The sequence below is a fragment of the Sciurus carolinensis genome, chromosome 3 (assembly GCF_902686445.1).
Source record: "Sciurus carolinensis chromosome 3, mSciCar1.2, whole genome shotgun sequence".
Taxonomy (NCBI): Eukaryota; Metazoa; Chordata; class Mammalia; order Rodentia; family Sciuridae; genus Sciurus; species Sciurus carolinensis.
Window position 1 is genome coordinate 57,159,760 of NC_062215.1, and position 22,844 is coordinate 57,182,603.

Genomic DNA, 22,844 nt, shown 5'->3' on the forward strand with positions numbered 1-22,844 from the left:
GGACCGAGCCTGCCTGGAGCCTCGGCGCCGGCGGTCGGAGCTCCGCGATCCCGGCCCCGGCTAGGCGGGCGGGGCGGGGCGCGCGCCGCGGGAGCCATCCTGGCCACCCGCCGGGCCTCAGAGACTGTTGCCCCGCGGCCGAGGTAGGGGTCGGCGGGAAGGGTGCCTAGGGCGGGGAGCCGGAATTCGAACACCTGAACAATCATCTGCTCCAAGCCTGCTGGGGAGAGGGGTGTCTGCGAGGCCGTGACAGCGAGGACAGCTGGGATCTTGCCATGCAGGGATCCTTCCCCTCTGTCTGCGGGGCCGGGTCTACGGGGTGTCTCCTGGAGCCTGCTTCTGTCCAAACCGGCAGCCAGCACCGCATCTAGGCGGGCGCTCTGCCATTTGCGTCCCTTCCCCAGCTCTCGTCTTCGGGACTGCGTCCGTAGCCCGCGCACTGTCTACTCGACCCCGGCTCTTAGTGGAGGCCGTATCTATGCAGAGTGGGCCCAGACGCGTGCACCCACGTGTGGATCTCCGCGGAGCGCTCCTCCCACGACCCTCCCGTGAGTCTTCCTTCCAGAGCTGGGGGCGGGGGTGATGAATGGGACGGATGCGGCTTTAGCTGCGCAGTCTTCCCCTGGCCGGGGGCGGGGAGGCAGGCGGCGGAGGCTGGCGTTGTGGTTTCTGGGGCTGGGTGGGCACAGGAGTGGTGACTCTGAGGGAGCACACGTGCGCGGGAAGCCGTGTGTGGTGTTTGGAGGCGGGTGTGCGTGTGTCACGTGGACACAGGAGTGTGCCAGTGTGTGGGGGGGTGCATTTCAGGATGGAGTGGCGTATGAGGACCGGTCACGTGGACATGGGCGTGCACGTCTTGAGGGTGTTGCAGGAGTATGCAGAGAGGGTTATGTCACAGGCCACAGGTCCTAGGACTGTGCCTTGATGGGTTTCTCTGCATCTGTCAGGTGGACTCAGAAGTGTGAGAGAAGTACACATGTTATGTCCTTGAGGTTCTCCTGGGAAGAGACACTGGTGGTCCCCACAGCACTGGGTTCCTTCATTCAACACATACAGACTGAGCGCCTACTGTGTCCTAGGCCCCCACACTTTGGGAATCCTCTGCCTGCTCAGTCTCTCATCCTCAGTCCCCACAGCAGCCAGAGTCATTTTAAACTTCATCCTACTGAGTCATTCCTCTCAAAACCCTTCTCTGGCTTTGGATGCCTAGCGGTGCCTGTCCACAAAACCTCTCCCCACCCCCATACCAAGCCCGGAGTCCCAGCTAAGAAAGGGCTTTCTGTTATGTGCAGCATGAATTCCCATTCTCATGCCTTCCTAAAATCCAACTCATTGACTGGCCAGGTGGCACACACTTGTACTCCCAGTGACTGGGTAGGCTGAGGCAGGAGGATTCCAAGTTCAAAGCCAGCCTCAGCAAGTCAGCGAGGCCCTAAGCAACTTACCAAGACCATATCTTAAAAAGGGGGAGGGAGGATTGGGGATGTGTCTCAGTGGTTAGGTGCCTCTAGGTTCAATCCCTGGTACCTAAAAAAAAAAAAAATCCCTCATTGGTCAAAAAGAGAACTTCAGCATTGCCCCCTCCAGGAAACCATCCCTGAGGCCAGCACAGTGGAACTGGGCCATCTCTCCAGATGTACCTCCTCATGCCATCAGGTGCTTATTCACTCCAGCCACATCAGCCTCCTTGTTGTTCCTCAAAAAAGCAAGCACTGCATCTCATTGGTCCCTCTGCATGAAGTACTTTTCTTGGGTGTCCACATTGCTTGCTCCCTAACTTTCTCCAGATGGCTGCCCAAGTCCTGCATTGGCAAGGTCTTCCCCAACTGTACTGAATCAGTAGCATTTCCTTGTCCCTTATGCTTGATCTCCCTTACTGCTGTAGCTTTCTTTACAGCCTATGCCACTTGACATAGAGTGTATTAGTTACCCAGTTTCTTATTTATTATATACTGCCCCTCCTAGATATTAAACTGTGCAAGCAGGGGACTTTGTCTTTTTGGTTCACTGCTTCATCTCCCTGCACCTAGCATCATGCCTGGCACATAGCAGATGTTCAAGGAATAGTTATTGCGTGAGTGAATGACTCTGGGTTTGCAATCCAGCAGCCTGTGTTCTTGCTGTGCTCCAGCCTGAAACCCTAGTCTAAGGTTAGGTCTCCTGTTCCTCTGTGCCCCAGATTCCAAGTTCCTGGAAGACCAGGTCTGAGAGAACTGTGGCTACATTTGCATGTTAGAAATCCACCCATTAGCAACTGGTGTGGGGGATGGAAGTGGGGTGGAATGGGGATATGAGCCTGGAGGCAGGGAGACTCATGTGGCAAAAGCAATAAAAGAACAGTCAGAAAGGAGGTCAGAAACTAGATTTAAAAAAAAAAAATCTGGACTTTTTAAGGGGTTTAACTTGGTGATCTCACCCAGCCAGCAGTAGGGAGATCAGAAAGAGCGCTCAGAGGAGGCAATGTCTGAATTGTCCTCCAGGCTGCAAAGGAAAGGGAGGTGTGTTCCCGGCAGAAGGCACACCTTGTACAAAGGGCTAGCAGCAGAACAATCTGCAATTTGGGAAGCTTCAAGTTGTGTGGTGCAGCCAGAGTGAAGAGAAGGTGTAGGGTAGGGGAACACAGATGGGAAGGGGGAGAGGATCCCTCCGGTTTTTGGATTTCTGGCCTGGGTCCAATAACAACTGGGAGGATGTGGTTCCCACCTCTGCAATGGAGATAGGAGGAAGATCAGGTTTGGGGGAAGATGCTAAGTTAACTCAAGGCCCTATTGGAGCTGAGCTGCCCCAAAACAAGGAGCAGGAGGAGGCAGCAATCTGGAAAGAGTGGGGCTAGAGGCACAGACCTGGAGTGGAGCGTGAGGAATGGCAGTGGAAGAAGTGATGCCTGAAGACCATCAGCCTCCTTGATGGGCATGCCAAGGGGATACCCTAGGTTAGTGGTGGTGAGACACAGAGCCCACATTGGTGCTTGGGACCTCCCCAGCGTGGTGGGAGGGCGCATCCTCACAGCAGGCATCCTCAAGCATGACTTGGCACCAGACTTTTGGGCCTCCCTTTAGGGGACTGAGTCATCCTAGGTGGAGGTGGGAGCTGCAGAGGGCACCATTGCCAAGGCCATCAGACACTAGTCAGGAACATAAACAGGGCTCCAGCGAGGCAGTTCAGGGATGTCAGTGATACCTTTTGTGCCTGGCCAGGGTGGCAACCACCCCCTTGCAACTTTCTCTTCTGACCAGCCCTCTGCTGATCTGGGCTGCTCATCCTTTGCCTGGGCAGTAGCTAGTCCCCTACCTCAGCCTGGCACAGGGGTTCAGAGTATCCTTCCAAAACTCAGAATGAGGCTTGATTAATACTTGTAGTCACCTGAAGCAGGGCTGCTTGAACCTGCATGGATACAGCAAGGTCTGCCTGCTCTGTCCTGCTCTGTGCCTCTGGTGAGGCACCCAATTGGATGGGGCACATTCTGAGAAGGTGGCCAGACCAAGCAGATATTAGAAACCAGGAGCTTGCATGCTTGGGAGTGGCAGATGCTTAGAGGGCTGGGGCACAGCCTGGGAGGAGAAGCCTGAGGGTGTGTGTGTGTGCCAGGCCATTCCTGAGCCAGGAAGCTGATGTGGGTTGTACTTTACACATGAGGGCTCTTTCTCAGTGGTTTCTAGATGCAGACACATCAACCCCACATCGCTGTCACAAACTACTTCTGTTTGTGAATCTCACTGACTTCCTTCCATGGCCCCGGTAGTAGGCAGGATGATGGCCATCTGATTCACATATGAGGAAACCAAGGCTCCAGGAAGCCCAGTGACTTGTCCCAGGCAATGCAGGCATTCTTGGTCATAGCACTTGGCTAGTGGCTCAGAGGTTCCCCATGCCCATAGGAGTCCTTACTGGGTCTTGGTCCCAATTTGTCCAGTTTTCTGTTTGCCCACATGGCCCTTAGTCAGCTACTGAGTCAGTTTCTACAAAGGTATCTACAGGGACCCCAGCTTGGGAAGACCCTTGAAAGATCCCCTGGGTGAATTCCCAGGGAGGAGGGACTCTGCCTGGGACACATGGGCCAGCCAAGTGGGCAGCTCCAAGCTGGTAGGACGGAACTGTGTGGCAAGTCCAGACTTCCCTTCTGAGATGAGGATCCCACGACCACAGGGGGTACTGACCCTACTTTTGGTCTCCATGCAGATGTGCTTCTAAGGGTGGACACTCAAACACACAGTATTCGAGTGTCACAGCCCTGTTTGAATACATTCTCGCCCTCAGACACATGTACTCACACACACAGCTTCGGGATCCAGACCCTGTCGCCTGGACACGCAGAACCTCGGGCCTCCCTGGCAGCCTCCCTTGCGACGTGCTTAGTCACCTGAATTTGATCCAGGCTGGAGGGAGGGATGGATGGAGGGCCTGACGTCAGCCCTCACAGCCACCTCCCGCTGCCGCCAGCGCATCCATCTGGGACCCAGCTTGTCCCAGGCAATCAAAACCCGCTCACTTCTACCGAGCTTCCTTCTAGGCAGGCCTGTTCTGAGTCCCTAGTGGGTGTCAGTTCCTTTACACCTCACAACCACCTGGGGAGTGTGAACAGAAAGGCTTCTGCTCCAACTTGCTGTGTGACCCCAGGCCCATCTCTGCCCCTCGATGGGCTTCACTTTCCCCATCTGAGAAAAAGGGGAAAGGGAACTAAAGGAGGATGGTCTCCTGCACATAGCTAGCTTAGGGAAATCATATGCAAATTTGGTGGACCAGAGCAACCTGTGGTTTCTGCCTGTGGTGCCTCTTAGTCCTGGGTCACTTCCTGAGACCAGGTGCAGAGCTCCTGGCTCTGCATTCCATCCCCCTCATGTGACCTGGATCCTGGTGGAGTTACCTTGCTGAGGCTGCTTTCCCATCTGTGTAATGGGGACAGAGCTGTAATGATCACTATGGCAACCACCCATTCAACAAAGCCTTTATCTTGTAGAGCTTGCATTTTGGTGGGAGAGCTGGGGGATGGGTAGGGGTTACCTACAGGATGGCACCTGGCCAGGCATGGAATTTCCTTTCATCCTTCCTACAAGCCATCTGGTTTCCAAAGCCTCTGAAGCTCCAGTCCCATCACTTCTCCTCTTTTATCTCCTCCAGGGAGGCCTCACAACCCCCTGTCATTTCTCAAGGCCCAGCCTCCACATCTTCCTATTGCCAATCTGGATCTCCTTCCCTCTTTTCTTTTCTTTTTTTTTCCTTCCCTCTTTTCTGCATGCCAACATCAGCTCTACCACCTCCAGGCTTCTACTCATTCAACATACCTGTGCCAGGTGGAGGACCTGGACCATGCCCTTACCCACAGTCTACCTCCAAGCCTTGCTGAGGGCTTAGGAAGTCTGGGAAAGTTTAGTGTCAGTACAGATGGAGAGACTGAGGTTCAGAGTTGGCAAGGAGCTTGCCTCGTGCCCTATGATAGGTTAACAGGCAGAACTGGAACCCAGTCCAGGCACCTCCATGGCCAGTGCACCCAGTCAGCCCTACCTTCTTGACATCCTTATCAAAGCATGGAGATGGGGAATGAAGGGTGAAAAAGAAGCACAACACTCACAAGACCCAAAGACACAAATTCTCAGTCACTGTGGGGGGACAGAGGAAGTTACCAACAAACAGGAAATGCAGAGGGTCAGGATTCTGCTCACTTCCTTTTTGTGAGAAGACACGGAGTCCAGCACAGGAAGGAGAGGGGCATTGTGCTGGGGTGGGGTCAGTGTGCATCCTTAGGCAGAGATGGGGTCTGAGTCTGAGAGTTGGGGTTCAGCCTGGGGGCAGGGTATATAGCCCAGGCTCATGGCAGGAAGTAAGGGGTGGAGCTGAGGCTGGAGGTTGACTGGGGCTTGAGCTGAGACTACTGCTTTACCTGGTTTGAGCATCCAGGGATCCTGCAGTAGGTCCAGGGTGGGTATGAAGCCAGACCCAGGGATCATCTTGGCTTGAGCAGATGTGGCACACATTTTTGCCACATGAACAAACTGGAAGGAAAAATCAGGAGAAACATGGAATGACCTTTTAGTACAATAAAGTCTTGCTTGAGTTACCCAAGTGGCAGCCTCCTCCCCTAACGGGCCTTGTCCTGGGATGGAGACTCTGCTAGGGCAGGGAAGGGAATAACCAGTCTCCTCCTGTGGTCCTGGAGAGAGGGGGGAGATAGGAGTCCCAGGGAAGTTTTCGAGGAAGCAGGGAGAGGGATGGGAATGGAGGACTGGAACATCAAGGGGGCCTCCTGGAAGAGGTAGCTGGGTGTACAGCACCAGGGAAGCCTCTGCATCACTAGTGCCCAGCCTAACTTCCAGGGGCAGGAATGCTTTGCCATCAAGGGTGGGGCTGGTGAGTCACTAGGCTGCATGCTGGGTGGGGCCAGGCTGCTTTGGACTCTGTCTCAGTGCTGCTGGGCCACCGTTCATCTACCCATGTCTGCCCTGACTCCAGAATACCAGGTTCACTGAGCTTCCCTGTGAAGCATGGTAGAAATAACTGTCTATTTACAGGTGGGGACACTGAGGTCTAGGGGGCTGGCATGGAGCACAGCCAGATGAAGTCCTGGGATTTACTCAGCTAGTAGGAACAGACCTGAGATTGGGTGCTGGCAACCCAGGCAAAGGGAGCAGCCAGGGCAAAGGAATGGAGGTGGGACCTTGCAGGGCTATGGCTACAGTGGTAGAAGGGTCTAGGTCTGACCTCCTTGCCCATGGCTAACCTGATGTCCAGAAGTGAAGCCTTACTCTATCCTCTCTCAGGTTCCCAACAAGGCTACGCAGAGGATCCCCTGGACTGAGGCAATGGAGGGTGGCCCAGCCGTCTGTTGCCAGGACCCACGAGCAGAGCTGGTAGAACGAGTAGCAGCCATTGACGTGGCCCACTTGGAAGAGACAGATGGAGGCCCAGAGCCTGCCAGGAATGGTGTGGACCCTCCACTACGGGCCAGAGCTGCCTCTGTGATCCCTGGCAGTGTTTCAAGACCCCCTCAAGTGCGGCCCAGCCTCTCAGCTAGGAAGTTCTCCCTGCAGGAGCGGCCAGCAGGAAGCAGCCTGGAGGCCCAGGCTGGGCCTTATGCCACAGGGCCTGCCAGCCACATCTCTCCTCGAGCCTGGCGGAGGCCCACCATTGAGTCCCACCATGTGGCCATCTCAGACTCAGAGGTTGGTGGGGCAGAGCTAGGGGTTATTCATGAACCCCCACCCCTACCACACAGGCCCCTTTCGGCCCCATCTTGTACCACCTAGTTAACTGGCCTTAGTTGGCATACCCTTAGAATTGGAGAGCTCATTTCTGAACAGTATGACTTCTTCTCACCCAGGAAAGCGCCATCGAAGCTAAAGCTGCCTCCTATGAATCCTACCATCCCACTCCTAGCCTGGGCCTATGAAATAGGTCCCTCCCTTGTCCCCTAAGAAGTCCTCTTAGAGATTTAAAAATAGATGATGTGTACCTCCACCCGCTAAGTCTTCCCCAGCTCATTGCCTTCCTCCGTCCCTCCCTCCCTAATCCTGCCTCTCAGAGTCTGCTCTGACTCAGAAGCTGCCAGCATGCTTCCAGCCTCTGGGCTCCTGTTGGCCCTGTCCTTGCCACTTATATCTGAAAGTGAACTCAGGTACTGAGCAGTCTGCAGATGGCAGAGGCTGAGCTTTTTGTGCCTGAACCATGGCTATCTTCTGTCCCCAAACCTCCCCCATATTTCTACCCCCCCACCCCACATCTTCCTTGTGTCTGCAATCTAGACCTCAATCAGCTGCTTCTGGAAGTACTTGCTCATGGGTTTTGTTTTGTTTTTTTTCCACCGCTTGGGATCTCCCAGACCCAAAATCAAGCAGGAATTGATGCATTTTTCCCTCACTCTATAGGGAACAAAGCATAGCCAGGGCTTCACCATTCATGTTTTCAAACATTATCTGAGGCTTCTCACTTGGGGTGGCTATGGCACCACCAAGCTTCCCCCATTGAAACCTGAAAGGTTGGTGAGACCTGGGTATATGGGAATTAGGACGTGGAGCCAGGGTTGGTCCTGAACAAGCTCCTGAAATGGGAGTCGTGTCATGTCTGAATCAAGCTGTATCTGATGCTTGCATATTTCCCCCCAGGACTGTGTGCAGCTGAACCAGTACAAGCTGCAGAGTGAGATTGGCAAGGTAGGACTGGGGTAGGAGAAGAGCAGGAGATACTTCAGGGTCCTCCTCTTGTCACTCTTCTTTTTCCTCTGTGGGTGAGAATGGGAAACAAAGCCAGAATGCCCTAGCCTGAATGTGAAAAAAGTTTTGTCATCTGTAGGAAATACCCAAGGGGAGGTGGGAGATGACTCCTGATTCCTGGCTCCCCCAGGATTCATAATGGATGACCAGGAGGGATTGAGGGAGGCAAGGAACTGTGCTGGGCCAGGAGGAGCAGCTCCCACAGTGCAGAAGTATCTTCCCTATCTTTCAGGAATGTATGCTCACAAGCCAGCTGGTGCTGGGGGTGGAGATGAGATACAGGGGAGGGACCAGAGCTGTTATCTGGCCATTTCCTGCGCTGGTCCTGGGGAAGGTTGCCCTGTCCAGGTAAAGCTGACTAGTTCCTGTCTGCAGGGTGCCTATGGCGTGGTGAGGCTGGCCTACAACGAAAGCGAAGACAGACACTATGTGAGTCTGGGGATAGGAGGGAGGTGTTGGTGAGCTGGCCACAAAAGCCTGGAGGGTAGGGTAGAAGTGCTGGGGAAATAGAGGATTAGACTACCTGGTAAGGGAGTGAACTCCTTGTCCATTCGGGTATGCAATTGGAACTAACTCCCTGACCCTTGAGGTGTGCAAACAGAGGTTGGTTTCCTCTGAGGTGAGAGTTCCAGAAAGGCTTGTTGAGGGAGTAGGGGGAAGGCCTGAACTCAGATATGGCCACTTTTTAACCCAGTCTATCATATACCTGAGCCACCTGCTCAGTGTCAGTGGCAGATGCCCAGTGTGCCCTTCTTCACCTCAGTCCACATGTAACTAGCCTCTTCTAACTCCTAATTGCTGAGTGACATTTCTGTCCCTCTCTCCTCAGGCAATGAAAGTTCTTTCTAAAAAGAAGTTACTGAAACAATATGGCTTTCCACGTATGTATCTATCTGTTCTGGTCCTTGGGAGCTGCTAGCCTGGGGGCAGAGGAGGAGAACATGGTACCAACCAGTTTCAGTTAGGAGTAGGGACAGTATGAGGGAAGGCCTGGGGATGGAATATGCTTGGTGGGTTGGGACAGGATCATAGTCTCGCAGAATTCTTGCTTGAGGCTGGTTGCAGGGCCAGGGAGAGGCCCCACTCCTGGAACTAGGATTTGATTCCCTTTTCTGGTCATAGGTCGCCCTCCTCCAAGAGGGTCCCAGGCTGCCCAGGGAGGGCCGGCCAAGCAGCTGCTGCCTCTGGAGCGAGTGTACCAGGAGATTGCCATCCTGAAGAAGCTGGACCATGTGAATGTGGTCAAACTGATTGAGGTAGGAGATAGTCGCCAACAGGTGGGAACCAGCATGTCCTATCTCATGTGAGCACCTCCCGGTGGGGTAGGGGGAGGCGCTTGGCACAGACCCAGGTCCTACTGAGGGAGCAGGTATGACTGAAGACTCCGAGAGTGGGCCAGACTTGGGGTGGGGGCAACAGGGCCCAGTTCTGGCTAGTCAGGGATATTCTCATTGAGGGTGAGGGTGAGCCCCAGGGGTAAAAAGTGAGCCCCTCATCACCTCAGGGAAGAAGGGCTGGATGCCACATGGTGGGCCAGGATTGGGGGTGGTCAGTGATGGGTGAGACCCCTTTTATCTGGTACCTGTACAGTTCATGCTCTATGTCTAAGGAGGCTTCAGAGCATACTAGGGGTCCTGGAGCTGGCAAAGTCAAGGAGGCTTGAGTTTTCCATCCATGCCTCCTCAAGCCCTACCCCATGTCTGCTTCCTCTAACCAGGTCCTGGATGACCCAGCTGAGGACAATCTCTACTTGGGTGAGTGACCCAGCTCATTGCCATAACAGTTCACCTTGGGCTAGTCCCAGGGCTCCCTGGGGATGCACGTCACCTTCAGGTGCCCATGTGAATATACTGACCTCCTGAAGTAGAGGGAAAACTTACATTCTCAAGCCCTGGGTTCTCAACAGATACCTCTAAGCCCCTACTCCCTGCTCCCCAACTGATTGGCAACAGTTGATCAGATTTGGGTTCTGTACTCAGGTTGAGGCAGGAAGCTGGCTATGTGGGTTCCCAGACCCTGTCGAGTAGCTCACTCAGTGCCTTAGTTTCCTCAGCTATAAAATAGGATCATAGGCCTGGGTGTTTGCTCAGTGGTAGAGCACTTGCCTAGCATGTGTGAGACTTGGGTTCAATCCCCAGCACTACATACACACAAAATAATAATAATAAAGAATTGTGGCAGTCGTGGAAATTTTGAAAAGCATCTAGTGATTAAATTAAAAGAAATAATAATGATGATTTTTAAAAGATGAGATGATGGTGGCATTTACTTGATAGAGTTGATGTCAAAAGGAAATGAGCAACTGGGCATGGTGGTGCACACCTATAATTCCAGTGGTTCAGGAGGCTGAAGCAGGAGGATCGTGAGTTCAAAGCTAGCCTCAGCAAAAGTGAGGTGCTAAGTGACTCAGTGAGACTCTGTCTCTAAATAATATACAAAGTAGGGCTGGGGATGTGGTTCAGTAGTCAAGTGCCCCTGAGTTCAATCCCCTGTACCAAAAAAAAAAAAAAAAAAAAAAAGAGCTACTATATGCAGAACACAGTAGTTATTCTTAATATTAATATTATTATTAATGTATTAATATTAATGTTATTATTTAAGTTTCTCATGCCTGCTTTAGGACTGGGCTTAGGGGTGGTCTCAAAAGATGGGGCAGAAGGAGAGCCAGTTTAGGAGTTAGAGGCCAGTGCCTGAGTCTACAGTCCACACCCTGCCTGTCTGCTAGGACCTTTAGGAATATTTCTGCCCCATCTCTGAGCCTCAGTTTCCCCCTCTAAAATGGGTTTATGCTGTGGTCCTCACCTAGCATCTGAGGATGAGATAAGGCAGTTCCACAGTAGACTCTACTCTCATCCATTTACTTCCTGTGGCATCCTGAGACCTGGTCCCTTGAGTATACCTGCATGCCTGCGCCACCTCCTACACTCTGAACAGGGAGGGGAGGGACTGTGGCATCACCTGCTTTGCTAGCGTGGTACATCTTACCTTCTCTTTTTTCTTTTTTTTTCTTTCAGTGTTTGACCTCCTGAGAAAGGGGTGAGTTCCCCATCCCGAGCAGGCTGGTCAATTCTAATCCAGATCTCCCTTTCCCTCTCTGTGTACCCCAGACCAAGGGTCAGCTACTGTAGGAGAAATCAGAGACCGAGGCCCTGTCTTCAGGAGCTTTGTTCAGGGAAGTAAATAAGAGACCAAGACGACCATTCTTGGAAGGCTGGTGGGGGTCACTGAGGCTGGAATAGTCCTTGGGTTGAATCAGGCTTCGAAAAACTGGAAGAAGATGTGGATGGAAGAGAGGGAGAAGAAAGGAGTGTTTTTCAGGCAAAAGTTTGCTGGTACGACTCACTCTAACCTGCATTCAGATCAAAAAGGGTTCTTTCAGCTTTTATGAATTGGGTGGGTGGGACTCTTCCCTCCCATTTATGAGAGGGAAAGCTGAGGGTCAGAGGCTTGACCAGGGTCACACAGCAAGTCACTGGTGGAGCGCAGGGTTCTAACATGTCTGCCCCTGTTTGACTTCTCATGGTATTTGTAGAGTAGCTGACATGGAGTAGCAGGCGCAGGCCTGTGTAGACAGGGGCCCTCACTACCAAGACCTTGAATGCAGCTGTGGCTTGTGTCTCTGCCTTGGGTCCTTTCTTAAGACCAATTTGGGGAGTGGGGCATGGAGTGGTATTCCTTTAAGATTCAGGGGCTTTCAAACATTTTTACTTTGATTCAAACAAGAAATATATGTTTATATTGTTATAGATATCTGTAACTGAAACCAAAGTTTTACAGAATAATAAATATCTTCATTACATGGGATACAGTCTACTTCATTAGGGGAAAAAACTGTTACCACTAAATTGATTTCATCACCCCTTGTTGAATCTGGATCCAGAAAAGCAATGCTCTAAGAGGTATCTTTGTGGAATTCTTTGATGATAGATAATTGTTTAGAAGAAGAAATACAAGCCAATGGAAATTAAGATAAAACTGATTTGAAATTGCAACTGAAAAGGGATATTTGTGTCTGTGTGTGTTTTTACATTTTCATTATATGGGAGGAGAAGGTAATATCTTGGTTCCTAGGGACCTGTGCACCCACAGGGCTCCCTGGAAGTCCTGGGGCCTGAATGGCCAGCCCATGTTTCTCTTCCCCTGCCGCAGTCTTTACTCATCCCGATAAGGGCTGAACACTCCTCCTTCCCTACAGGCCGGTCATGGAAGTGCCATGCGACAAACCCTTTCCCGAGGAGCAAGCTCGCCTCTACCTTCGGGACATCATCCTGGGCCTCGAGTATTGTGAGTGAGGGGCTGACTGTCGCTGGAACTGGGGCTAGGGATGCCAGAGGGAGCAGAGGGTAGGCTAAGCAGGACCTGAGCTGTTCCTGTCCATCAGCACCCATCTGCCAATCAGCTCTAGCGGAGGCGGGGTATCGCTCTATGGGCTGGGCCGAGGCTGTCTTCACTGAGCATGCGCAGGTCCTTCAGTGGCACCTGGTCTTCACCACATCGTTGTGCACTTTGGGTGTTAGGTCTCTTATCTTTCCTCTGATTAACCTTTCCACAGGTCCTCAATAGATACAGGGTGGAAGGGATCTATATCCAGCTGCGTGACGAAGAGTGTGTCCTAGCATGGGGCTGGTGGGTGGTGGCAGGGTAGATTCAACTTGTGAGGGGTCCTAAGGTGCTGAGAGCTCAGGAGGGAAGATGTTAATTTAGGCTGTATGCCTGGAATTCATTTGCTCATTTGCTCATACATTTCATTTATTCACTTCATTCATTTATGACTACTTACTAAGTGTCAGCTGAGGGCACAGAGAAGACAAAGACCCAGACTGACCCCAAGGATTTCACAGTCCAGGAAAGTCAGGGACATAAGCAGGAAGATAATATAGTATGGTGCTTGGCAATGCCAGGGAGACCCAGAGGCCACTTGTGACCAGGGTCCTAAGGGATGAGTGGGAGTTCATTGGCCAATATTTGGAGGATGGGGTGGGAGAGAGTGTGCCAGGCAGAGGCAGGAGGGAGTGGGGCTGTGCTGTTGAAGGATGGGGCAAGTTCAATCAGGTTGAAGCATCCAGTGGGCAGAGGAGGTTGGTTAGTGAACAGTGATTCTGGAAGCAATGTCCAGGCCATACCAAGAGGGTTAGGAGGGCCAAGAGAAGGACTTTCCTGACTTCATTCAGTCAGCATGCTGCGGCCCTGAGGTCTCTGAGCAGAGAAGGGATGTGATGGGATTTGTGAAAGCTCTGTCTGGCAGCTGTGTGGTGGCTGGATTTGAGGGTGAGACATGGCCAGCTGACCAGGGAGGAAGCTGTTTCTACAGCTCAAGCGACAGATGGTGAGGCTTAGATTAGGGCAGTGGCAGTAGGGAGGGATGTGAAGAAGGTGGGGAAATGACTGGCATGGGGTTGCTGATTGGTTTTATGAGAGGAGGGCCCCCAGACCTAGGAGGGTTTGGGCCAGAGTTAGGGTCCAGGGGTGCTGTTTATCTCTCAGAATCTTAGCTTGGTTTGTTTGGAGCATATTCTCCCTGGGGGAACAGAGTGGGAACTAGCTGAGATGTGACCTGCAGTGACAGGAACAGGACTGCCTTTATCCTACTTGAACTCCTCCATCACCCTCAGAATAGTAGTCTTTGTACTTGTGGGGAAACTGAGACATGCAGAGGGGAGGTTTCTCACATAGTCTGAGCAGGGGCCTAGAGGCATAGGACAGGAAGGGGACATTTTACAGTTAGTCTGGTCAGTGGGGGACACAACCCTGACTGGACTTGGCTCCACCCACTTCCTGTTCTCAGCCTTTCTTACCAGGTGAGGGCCTGTTGTCTGCCATCCCTGTTCTCCCAAAAGCCAGCTGATCTTATCTGTTTCTTGGTAAAGGCCTGGTCATGACCCTGCTGATCACAGTGAAGTGGGGTGGCTAGTGCTGGGACTGGCAGGTAGATGAACAGAGGCGGGGGGTGGGGGGAAAGCAGTGGCTGAAGACCTGCCGTGTGATTCTGGCCCCAAGAAAAGAGTTGTGCCAGGCACAGTGGTGTATGCCTGTAATCCCAGCAGCTTGGAAGGCTGAGGCAGGAGGATTGTGAGTTCAAAGCCAGCCTCAGCAATTTAGCGAGGCCCTAAGCAAATCAGTGAGCTTCGGTCTCTAAATAAAATACAAAAAAGGACTGGGAATGTGGCTCAGTGGTTGAGTGCCCCTGGGTTTAATCCCTAATGCCATTTAAAAAAGAAAAAAAAGAAAAAAAAAAAAAAAAGAAAAAGAAAGAAAGGAGAGTCAAGGCTGCCCTAAGAGCACTCTGGGGACAGAGAGGCCCAGGCTTGATCCTCAGTAAATGGGGCAAGTGCAGCAGTAATGAGATGCCATCAGATGGGGAATACATTTTGAACTTGAGCTCACAGGGCTAGCTGATATGAGGTCTGAGAGAAGGGAGTCAAAGATGGTCCCAAGGTTTTTGGCAACTAGTAATATGGCTTTAGTGGAATGGGAAACACTGGGAGAGAGACAGGGGTTTTATGTTTGTTTGCTGTTGGTGGGTGGGGGGTTGCAGGGAGAAATCAAGTTCTGAATTAGATGTTGCAGTATATTGATATACATAATGATCTGTCATTATGTCTGTTAGATTAAGAACCTGGAGATGAGGGCAAGGCTAGGGTTTGAGATGTGACTTTGAGATCACTTTCCATGGTCAAATATCCAGCTCCCTGAGCTTCTGTGCTCTCATGGATGTGGTCCGGGTTCTTGTGTGCCAGCACACAGTAGGCTATTGGTTTGGTGGTTATTGGAGTATGCACTCCCTCCCTCTGTTCCCAGCCTTCTTCTTTTCCTATCCCTTCCCCTCTCTTCCCTCCCTATCATCCTCCTTCTCCAACATTCTGGGCTCTCTTGGTCCAGGTGAAGGTCTTACTGAGGAGGGAGGCCACAAGCTGATGGGGGTGGGGTGGGGTCAGAACCTCTTCTTTTCCTCTGGTCATCTCACCTTGAGTCACCCATCCCTTCCTAGAAATACTGGATGGGAGGCAGGGCAGGCTCCCAGCCTACTAGGCCATTTCAGAATCTGGCTTCATTCTGCTGGAGATGGCTGACCCTCCTCTTAGCCATATTCATCCCGATAATCCCAAGACCTGGACTGCCTTCCCTCTCTGAAACTTCATCATCCCTGATCCCATGGGCTGAGACAGTGTATCTATAGGGTATTATACTCCCCAAAATCAACCCTCAGTCCTAGGAGTAGGAACATCTTTGACAGGGCTGGGTTGGGGACGGAACTGAGAAAGATTTGCATAGACTTTGGGTCTGCAAAGGTGCACAGTGGAAGAGGTAAAGACAGCCTATGGAGGAGTTCCCTTCCCCAGTTTCATCTGACCTCCCTTCCTCAGCAGTAGGTGCCTTGTTTGTCATGGAAAGAGCAAGGGACTTGGAGTCCAAGGGTTCCTAAGAGTCCTGTCCTGGTTCTGCTGCTTAATAGCCTAGGCTGAGCCTGAGCATCTTCACCTGTATAGTAGAGTGGATGGTCCTCATGAGACAAGAGTGTGGGGTTCCACACTGGGATATGCCAGTTGGCTTCCCTGGTAGGGCAGGTGAGGGTTCCTGGGCAGGGATTCCCCCAGACCAGGGCTCCAGCTGCTTCTCTTTGCAGTGCACTACCAGAAGATCGTCCACAGGGATATCAAGCCATCCAACCTGCTCCTGGGAGATGACGGGCATGTCAAGATTGCCGACTTTGGCGTCAGCAACCAATTTGAGGGGAATGACGCTCAGCTGTCCAGCACGGCGGGGACCCCAGCATTCATGGCCCCTGAGGCCATTTCTGATTCTGGCCAGAGTTTCAGTGGGAAGGTGATTCCCAGGGTCTGGGCCAGTTGGGGATTCAGGTAGAGGAGCAGAACAGGTTGCAGCAGAGACCAGTTTCCAAGCTTGAGGGTGCCAGGGTTCTTGCATCTACAGAGTGACATATTTGTCTCTTTCTTGGATCCTGACATGTCCCCCAAACTTGATGTCCTCTCGTTTTCCACATCTCCCTTGCAGATATTTACTGCCACTTGCTCTGTGCTGGGTTCTGGGCTAGGCTATGGAACAGGCATAGTCAAAATAGCTCCAACTTCTGCATACTGGAAAGGCCAGAAGAGCTCATGGATAGGGGAAGGTGGAGGCCATGTCAGATCTTGGCATAGCAGGGACTGCAGTGGGCCTCAAAGAATGAAGGGGGATTTGAGCAGGAGGTGGAGCCCAGAAAATGTATAAGAGGTCTGAGACGCATGGGATAAGGGTAGGTTTTAGAGAATCTTGTCTTTTGGGCCACCTGATAGAGGTGGTAGGCAAAGCTTTGGGAGGAGTCGCTGCAGCCATTGTGTCCCCTTGGGCACTGCCTCACTGCAGTTGTCAAAGAAGGGAGGGCTGAGAAAGTTTGGACATGAGTGGGGCCTTTTAGACTTCAGAGGTCAGGGGTGTAGGGTCATTGCTGTTGTTTTTGCTTTTGCTTTTTACTAGGGGAGGAACAGGTATAGCTCAGTGGTAGAGCATTCACCTAGCATGTGTGATATCCTAGGTCTGATCAAAAGAAACCAAAACAGCTGGGCATAGTAGTGTATGCCTGTAATCCCAGCAGCTCAGAAGGCTGAGGCAGGAGGATGGGGAGTTCAAAGCCAGCCTCAACAATTTAGCGAGGGCCTGAGTAACTTAGTAAAACCCTGTCTCTAAATAAAAAATAAAAAAGGGCTGGGCAAGTGACTCAGTGGTGAGCACCAGTACAAAAACAAAATAAAGCAAAACAAAAGCCAAACCAAAAAAAGAAAAAACAGCCATGCCAAAACCTTTTATTTTGATATAATTCTAAATTTGTAGAAAAGTTGTAAGAATAGTACAAAGAACTCACATATAACTTTTTACCCATTCACCGGTTATTCACGTCTCATCCCATTTGCTTTTTCATTGTTTATTTATTTATTTTTAGTGCTGGAATTGAACCCAGGGTTTCATTCCCAGCCCTTTTTTAATTTGAGACAGGGTCTCCCTAAGTTGCTGAGGCTGGCCTGGAGCTTGTGATCCTCCTGCCTCAGCCTCCAAGTAGCTGGGATTACAGGTATGTGCCACTGTGCCTAGCTCTCTCTATAGTTATATGTATTCATATTACATTTTTCTAAGCCATTCAGTGTTAATTTGGAGACATCCTGTTCCTTTATCATGATATACTTTAGTGAATATTGCCTAAGAACAAGGACATTCTCTCATATATCCTCAATGTAATGATCAAAATCAGGAAATTTATCATTGATAAGACATAATTTTTAACATAAATTTACATTATTATAGTTTATATTTATATTTTGTCAATTTTCTCCATATTGTCCCTTGTAACTTTTTCTGGCCCCAGACAGTCCAGGGTCATTTGCCTCACTCATTTGTCTCTTTGGTATCCTCTGATCTGGAAGTGTTTGTTGGCTTCCTGACTTTCTTGTCCTTCTTGACCTTAACTTTTGTACGTGTGTGTATGAGGCTAGGGATTGAACCCAGGGCTTTGCCCACATGAGGCAAGTGCTCTACCACTGAGCTACGTCCTCAGCCTTCTGACTTTGGCATAAGAGAACGAGTCTGTTATTTTGTAAAATTGTAAAATGTGTCAGTTTGCATTTGTCTTGTGTTCCTTGACTGGATTCCAGTGATGCATCTGTGGATATGGAAGTAGAGATTCGGGAGCCACTCCTGTAAGAGAGAAGGTGGATGCCAGGAGAAGTGAGAGTCTGGAAGGGGAAATGGAGAGCACACAGGAGGACCCGGGGCAGGGGGAACCCAGGGAGTGCTTGGGAGGAATGCTAGCAGTGCATTGGGTGCTCAGGGCCTTGCAGTGGCAGCTGTCAGGAAGAAGGGGAATGGTGGCTTCTCCAGTGGATTAACAGGAGATGGAATGACCCCTTGCAGTCAGAGCTGCTTTAATGAGTATAAATTCAACACAGACTGCCATTTTTGGGATGCATTTATATCATAGAGACTGCAAATGTGACCTTATGTATGCTGTGCACCTGTTGAATTGGAAAAACCTCTGCCTTGGTCCTTTCCCAAGGAGACTTGGAACCTCTGAGTGGCAGCAGCTCTGTTCTGGTCTCCCCTATGTCCCAGTGCTCAGCACAGGGCCCAGCATGGAACAAGCATCTGGGAGTATCTGTTCAGTGAATACATGATTGGGGAGGAGGGTCCCACTGGGGTTAGGTGTGCGGTGGGCAGTGGTGCCTGTTGGGGTACTGACGTGAGAATGTTTCTTTTTAGGCCTTGGACGTGTGGGCCACTGGGGTCACGCTGTACTGCTTTGTGTATGGGAAGGTGAGTGATGGGGAGATTGGTACTGTGGGCTGGACCCAGTGAACTAAGCTTAGGGAATGGATGCTGTCCTTCTTTTGTTTTGATTTTGAAAGAGCCTACCTGGCTCAGAGAAGGCTGAAGGAGAAGAGAGGTTTTTTGTTTTCGTCTTTTCCCCTGGGGAGGGATCAATGTGAAGGATCCTGGACAGCAGACATCTGAGGAAGGTGTCAATGGTAGTGTTGCCTCCTTTCCAGCCAGAGTGCTCCTTGTCCCTCTGTGTCTTGACACCAGTCATTCATTCATCCATGCATTCACTCAATCATTTACTCATTTAGCAAATTGTCCTTCACTCCTGTTCTGGATCAGACTTGGCCTTGAGGATGTCCAACACTGACATGACTGAGATCCCTGCCCACAGGTGCTTCTACTAAGAGAAGCACTGAGGGGCAGAAGGGGATCTCAGTGAACATGTTTCCAAACACCAGGCCCTGGGAGTGGAGACGATGCTGCAGGTGGTTGTGACCCCAGCAGGTACACCCAGCCTCGTAGCTCCCTTGGTGACTTGGTTGTTCAGTCACATTTGTGGAACCTCTGCTGTGTGCCAGGCTCTGAGCAAGTTAGATGGTGTCCTTCCCATGTGGCAGGACTGGGGGTTGGTCCCTGGCATGGCTTAAGGCCCTGTGCCTGCATCCTGTGTCTGCCTCTCCCCCACACAGTGCCCGTTCATCGACGATTACATCCTGGCCCTGCACAGGAAGATCAAGAATGAGGCCGTGGTGTTTCCCGAGGAGTGAGTTGTCCACCCAGGAGCTTTAGCAGAGCTTTTAGCCCTTTGAGGGCCCCATCCATCTGCTTCTGGAGGTGGGGGTGTTGTTCCCTGGGAGGGGCCCTGAGCAGATGGAGAGGTGGGACTATGGAGCTGACAGTGTCTGAGACATCAGGGTCAGATGGCATTCTATAGAGGGACCATCCAGGCCCAGAGCTGGGCATGCATGACTCCCAGTCACACATTTACACCACTCCTTTACTATAAGTTAGTGTTACCAACCCCACAGCATGGGTCCCTGGACCCATGGGGAAATTCCACTGTTATCACATGGGACTGGCAGCTGGGGTGTTCAAGATGCTTCCCAGTTCCCAGATGGAAAAGTGGAGGCTTCTGAGGAGAGCTACCAGTGGGGCTGGGGTTTGAAGACACTCCTCTCTGCTCCTCCCATTGTGACTGAGGTCTTTGAGCCCAGGAGGACTGTCTAGAGGCCTCCCTGGTCATCCCTGGGTCTTCTGATTAAGGCTTACCTGCTGTGGCAGTGGCCTGAGTTCTTGGTGTCTCATTTGTCAGGGCCTTCTACCATCTGCTCAGTTGGCTGGGGTGGGACACAAACTGAAATAGAAAATATGCATAACTTCCACTGTTGGGTACCCATTTCCTTGCAGGTTCCCAACCCCTGTTGTGTCTACCTCTTACCTATCTTTGGGCCCCATTGCTACCTGCACCCCCTACGTAATTCTGTCCTTCTCCCCAGACTTGTTCAGTTTTCCCCTCTCTGTCCTTTCTCCAGTCCAGCCTACACAATCATGCCAGGGCTCCTCTGATAAAAGCACAACAGATCTGACCATATCTCCTGCTTAAAGTTTGCCCAAATCTTCCCAAAGCACGTAGGACAGAGGCCATGCCCTGGCCATGGCATTCAAGAGCCTCTGGGTTCTACCTGTTCCTTGGCTGCCATATTACTTCTTTCCCCTTGAGTACCAGCCAACTGGACTCAGCCTGTTTCCTCTTTATTCTTTAATTTCCTGTCTCCTCACCTCTTCCTGCTATATCCCCTGCCAGGAATATTCTCCAGTCCAGGAGTTTTCAAAGAGATTAAGCATCTAAGATAGCAGAAGGAACCCAACCTAACAGACCCAAGAGTGGTTTCTTCCTCCCCAGTTCTGGAAGGATGGGTGCACTAAGAACATTTCTAGTAAAGAAAGCCAGAATTCAGGCAGAGATGGTCCAGGCTGCCTTGAAGCTGAGAGTACTGTGCCCCTCCCTGAGTCTTCCATCCATGCCCACACTTCTCAGGGATGACATACCCACCTCCTAACCTCCCTGGGCCTCAGTTTCTGCCTCTGTCAGATGAGAGAGGATCTTCCCTGGCCACCCAGCAGATGGAGGAAAGAATAAGATGGCAGGCAGGTGTGAAGACCCTAGCATCCCCCGAAGTAGTTCTTCTCACACTGTCCTCATTGTCTCTGCCTCCCAGAGGGTGTATTCAGTCTCCCTGGAACTCTATTTGTGGTCTTTGCGCCAGAGGGAGACTGCTTCACTTTCTACTCAGGAAAAGAGACCCATGTACTTATTCTGAAACTCTCCCTTCTGGTCTGGTACCTTGGGGGGCCTGCCTGCTCTTCCCTTCTGTGGGTTGGGTGTGATTTTGATCCCAGGGCAGGGAGGGAGAGGTGAGTAGGAAGTGGTCCTCACCTCAACAGTCTTACCCTCCTCTCCTTCTTTCCCCCTCCTTAGGCCAGAGATCAGCGAGGAGCTCAAGGACCTAATTCTAAAGATGCTAGATAAGAATCCCGAGACAAGAATTGGGGTGCCAGACATCAAGGTGGGAGAACAAAAGATCTTTGGGGCTGGGCTGGGTTATAGAAAACAGGCCTTGATTTTCCTTTCTGGAGAGATCCACACCAGGATGTAGGTATTTTGGGTTTGGCTTTCAGGATTTGTGGGCTTTGGACCCACATTGCTGTGGGATGCCTAGAATCATTTGCTTATCAGGTGTCCTTTTGCCTGTGATCCTAACCCCTCCCTCCCTTCTGGCCCCCAAAGTTGCACCCCTGGGTGACCAAGAATGGGGAGGAACCCCTTCCCCCAGAGGAGGAGCACTGCAGTGTGGTGGAGGTGACCGAGGAGGAGGTGAAGAACTCAGTGAAGCTCATTCCCAGCTGGACCACAGTGGTAAGAGGGTGAGGGACTGAAGGCTCCCTTGTCCTGTCAGGGCCTGAAGAAGGCGTGTCTGTTGCCTGAAACTTGTTCTGTGCTTGACCCTGTGGGGGGGAACAGAGGGCTCCCTGGTCAGCCAGCCACAGTACAGGGCCACAGAGGTCACTCTTGCTGGAGGCCCATGCAGAAAGAGGTCCTGTTATTGAAGCAGGGAAACCAGGACGCCTGATGAGGAGAATGAATGACAAAGAAATACACAGGTCTTGCTGAGTAGCTGCATTCACGGTGACTTTTCAGTGAGGCTTTTCCTTCCTTCCAAATAGAAGTTCATCGAACTTCTGTTCCCCAGGCACTGCACTAGGTGCCAAGGCTGTGACAGTGAAATGTCTGGAGCATCAGAGCCGTGGATCCTGAACTCCGTGGGTCAGTTAGACCCCCAGCAGCTGCCCTCTCAGGGAGTCAGAGTTGCCCAGCATGTCTGGGCACTCAGAGCCTGTGTTCCTCACACTGACCTGTGCTCCCCAGATTCTGGTTAAGTCTATGCTGAGGAAACGTTCCTTTGGGAACCCCTTTGAGCCCCAAGCACGCAGGGAAGAGCGCTCCATGTCTGCTCCAGGAAACTTACTGACGTAAGTACTGGTGGGCTGAGGCCCTTGGGGTATCCCCTGAGGTGGTATGGGGGGAATGAGGCACATCTCCCCACTTGTAGTAGTGCTGTGCAGGTATCCCAGAACCTAGGGACACAGCCGTTTCGGAGTAGGCCCCATTTGTACCTCAGTTCTCCAAACTATTGGGGACTAGAAGGGACCTTCCTGGGCCAGTCTTGCTCCAGTCTGGGCCCAGAACCCTTAATCACACTGCTAGGAATGATTTCTCCCTTGGTCCCTTCAAGGGACAGGAAGACCCTTCCTTCTCATGGAAGCTTGATGTTATCACACTTTGCCACTGGGTGCACCTCAGCCTTCTGGCTTCAAATCTGCAGCTCCCTCAGCCCTCGGCAACCTGGAGGAGGTTTGTAGTCTTGTGTCCATCTCTAAAAGAGGCTGGGCAGTCTTTCCCTGGCCCAGGGTGGATGTTGGCTGCTTTCCTGAGTGGCCTGTGCCACCTGCAGCTGGAGCTTTGTGAGTGCTTACCTAGCAGGTCAGTGTGGACAGGCTAGCTGATGGGGCCAGGAGAGAGGAGCCCCCATTTGCTGAGGACTCCCTATTATGAACTATACTTGTGAATTCACCACCTCCTAAGAGAGGCCAGAAAAAGTTTCCCAAACCTCTGTGACCTTGTCCTCAGTTTTTCCACTGTAATCAAAGTCAACTTGGAATGCCACTAGGGCCTGCCAGAGTTTGTACACAAACCTGCAGAGCACCAGGAGGGGTCCTAGGCTAGAATGGGGTTCTGGGTGGTGGCCACTTCCTCTGGTCTGTGACAGGAGC

General features: G+C 51.6%; 1 protein-coding gene and 1 long non-coding RNA gene across 4 annotated transcripts in view; one reads left to right on the forward strand and one right to left on the reverse strand.

Annotated features, from left to right (window-relative positions):
- Positions 1–22,844, forward strand: part of Camkk1 (calcium/calmodulin dependent protein kinase kinase 1) — a 27,889-nt gene continuing 5,045 nt past the window's right edge. The window contains exons 1-16 of one of the 3 annotated variants that reach the window (XM_047543288.1): positions 1–143; positions 405–548; positions 6,756–7,157; positions 8,097–8,144; positions 8,580–8,633; positions 9,034–9,085; positions 9,327–9,460; positions 9,922–9,958; positions 11,219–11,240; positions 12,400–12,488; positions 15,829–16,028; positions 18,453–18,506; positions 19,202–19,275; positions 20,992–21,079; positions 21,301–21,429; positions 21,940–22,043. In XM_047543288.1, the coding sequence (XP_047399244.1) occupies positions 6,798–7,157; positions 8,097–8,144; positions 8,580–8,633; positions 9,034–9,085; positions 9,327–9,460; positions 9,922–9,958; positions 11,219–11,240; positions 12,400–12,488; positions 15,829–16,028; positions 18,453–18,506; positions 19,202–19,275; positions 20,992–21,079; positions 21,301–21,429; positions 21,940–22,043 (1,445 nt within the window). In that variant the 5' untranslated portion in view covers positions 1–143; positions 405–548; positions 6,756–6,797. The other 2 variants (XM_047543287.1, XM_047543289.1) reach the window with 2 other exon arrangements.
- Positions 19,781–22,844, reverse strand: part of LOC124979086 (uncharacterized) — a 15,291-nt gene continuing 12,227 nt past the window's right edge. Inside the window, exon 3 of the long non-coding RNA XR_007107631.1 lies at positions 19,781–19,866. This is a non-coding gene — a long non-coding RNA (uncharacterized LOC124979086). The remainder of the gene's footprint in view (positions 19,867–22,844) is intronic.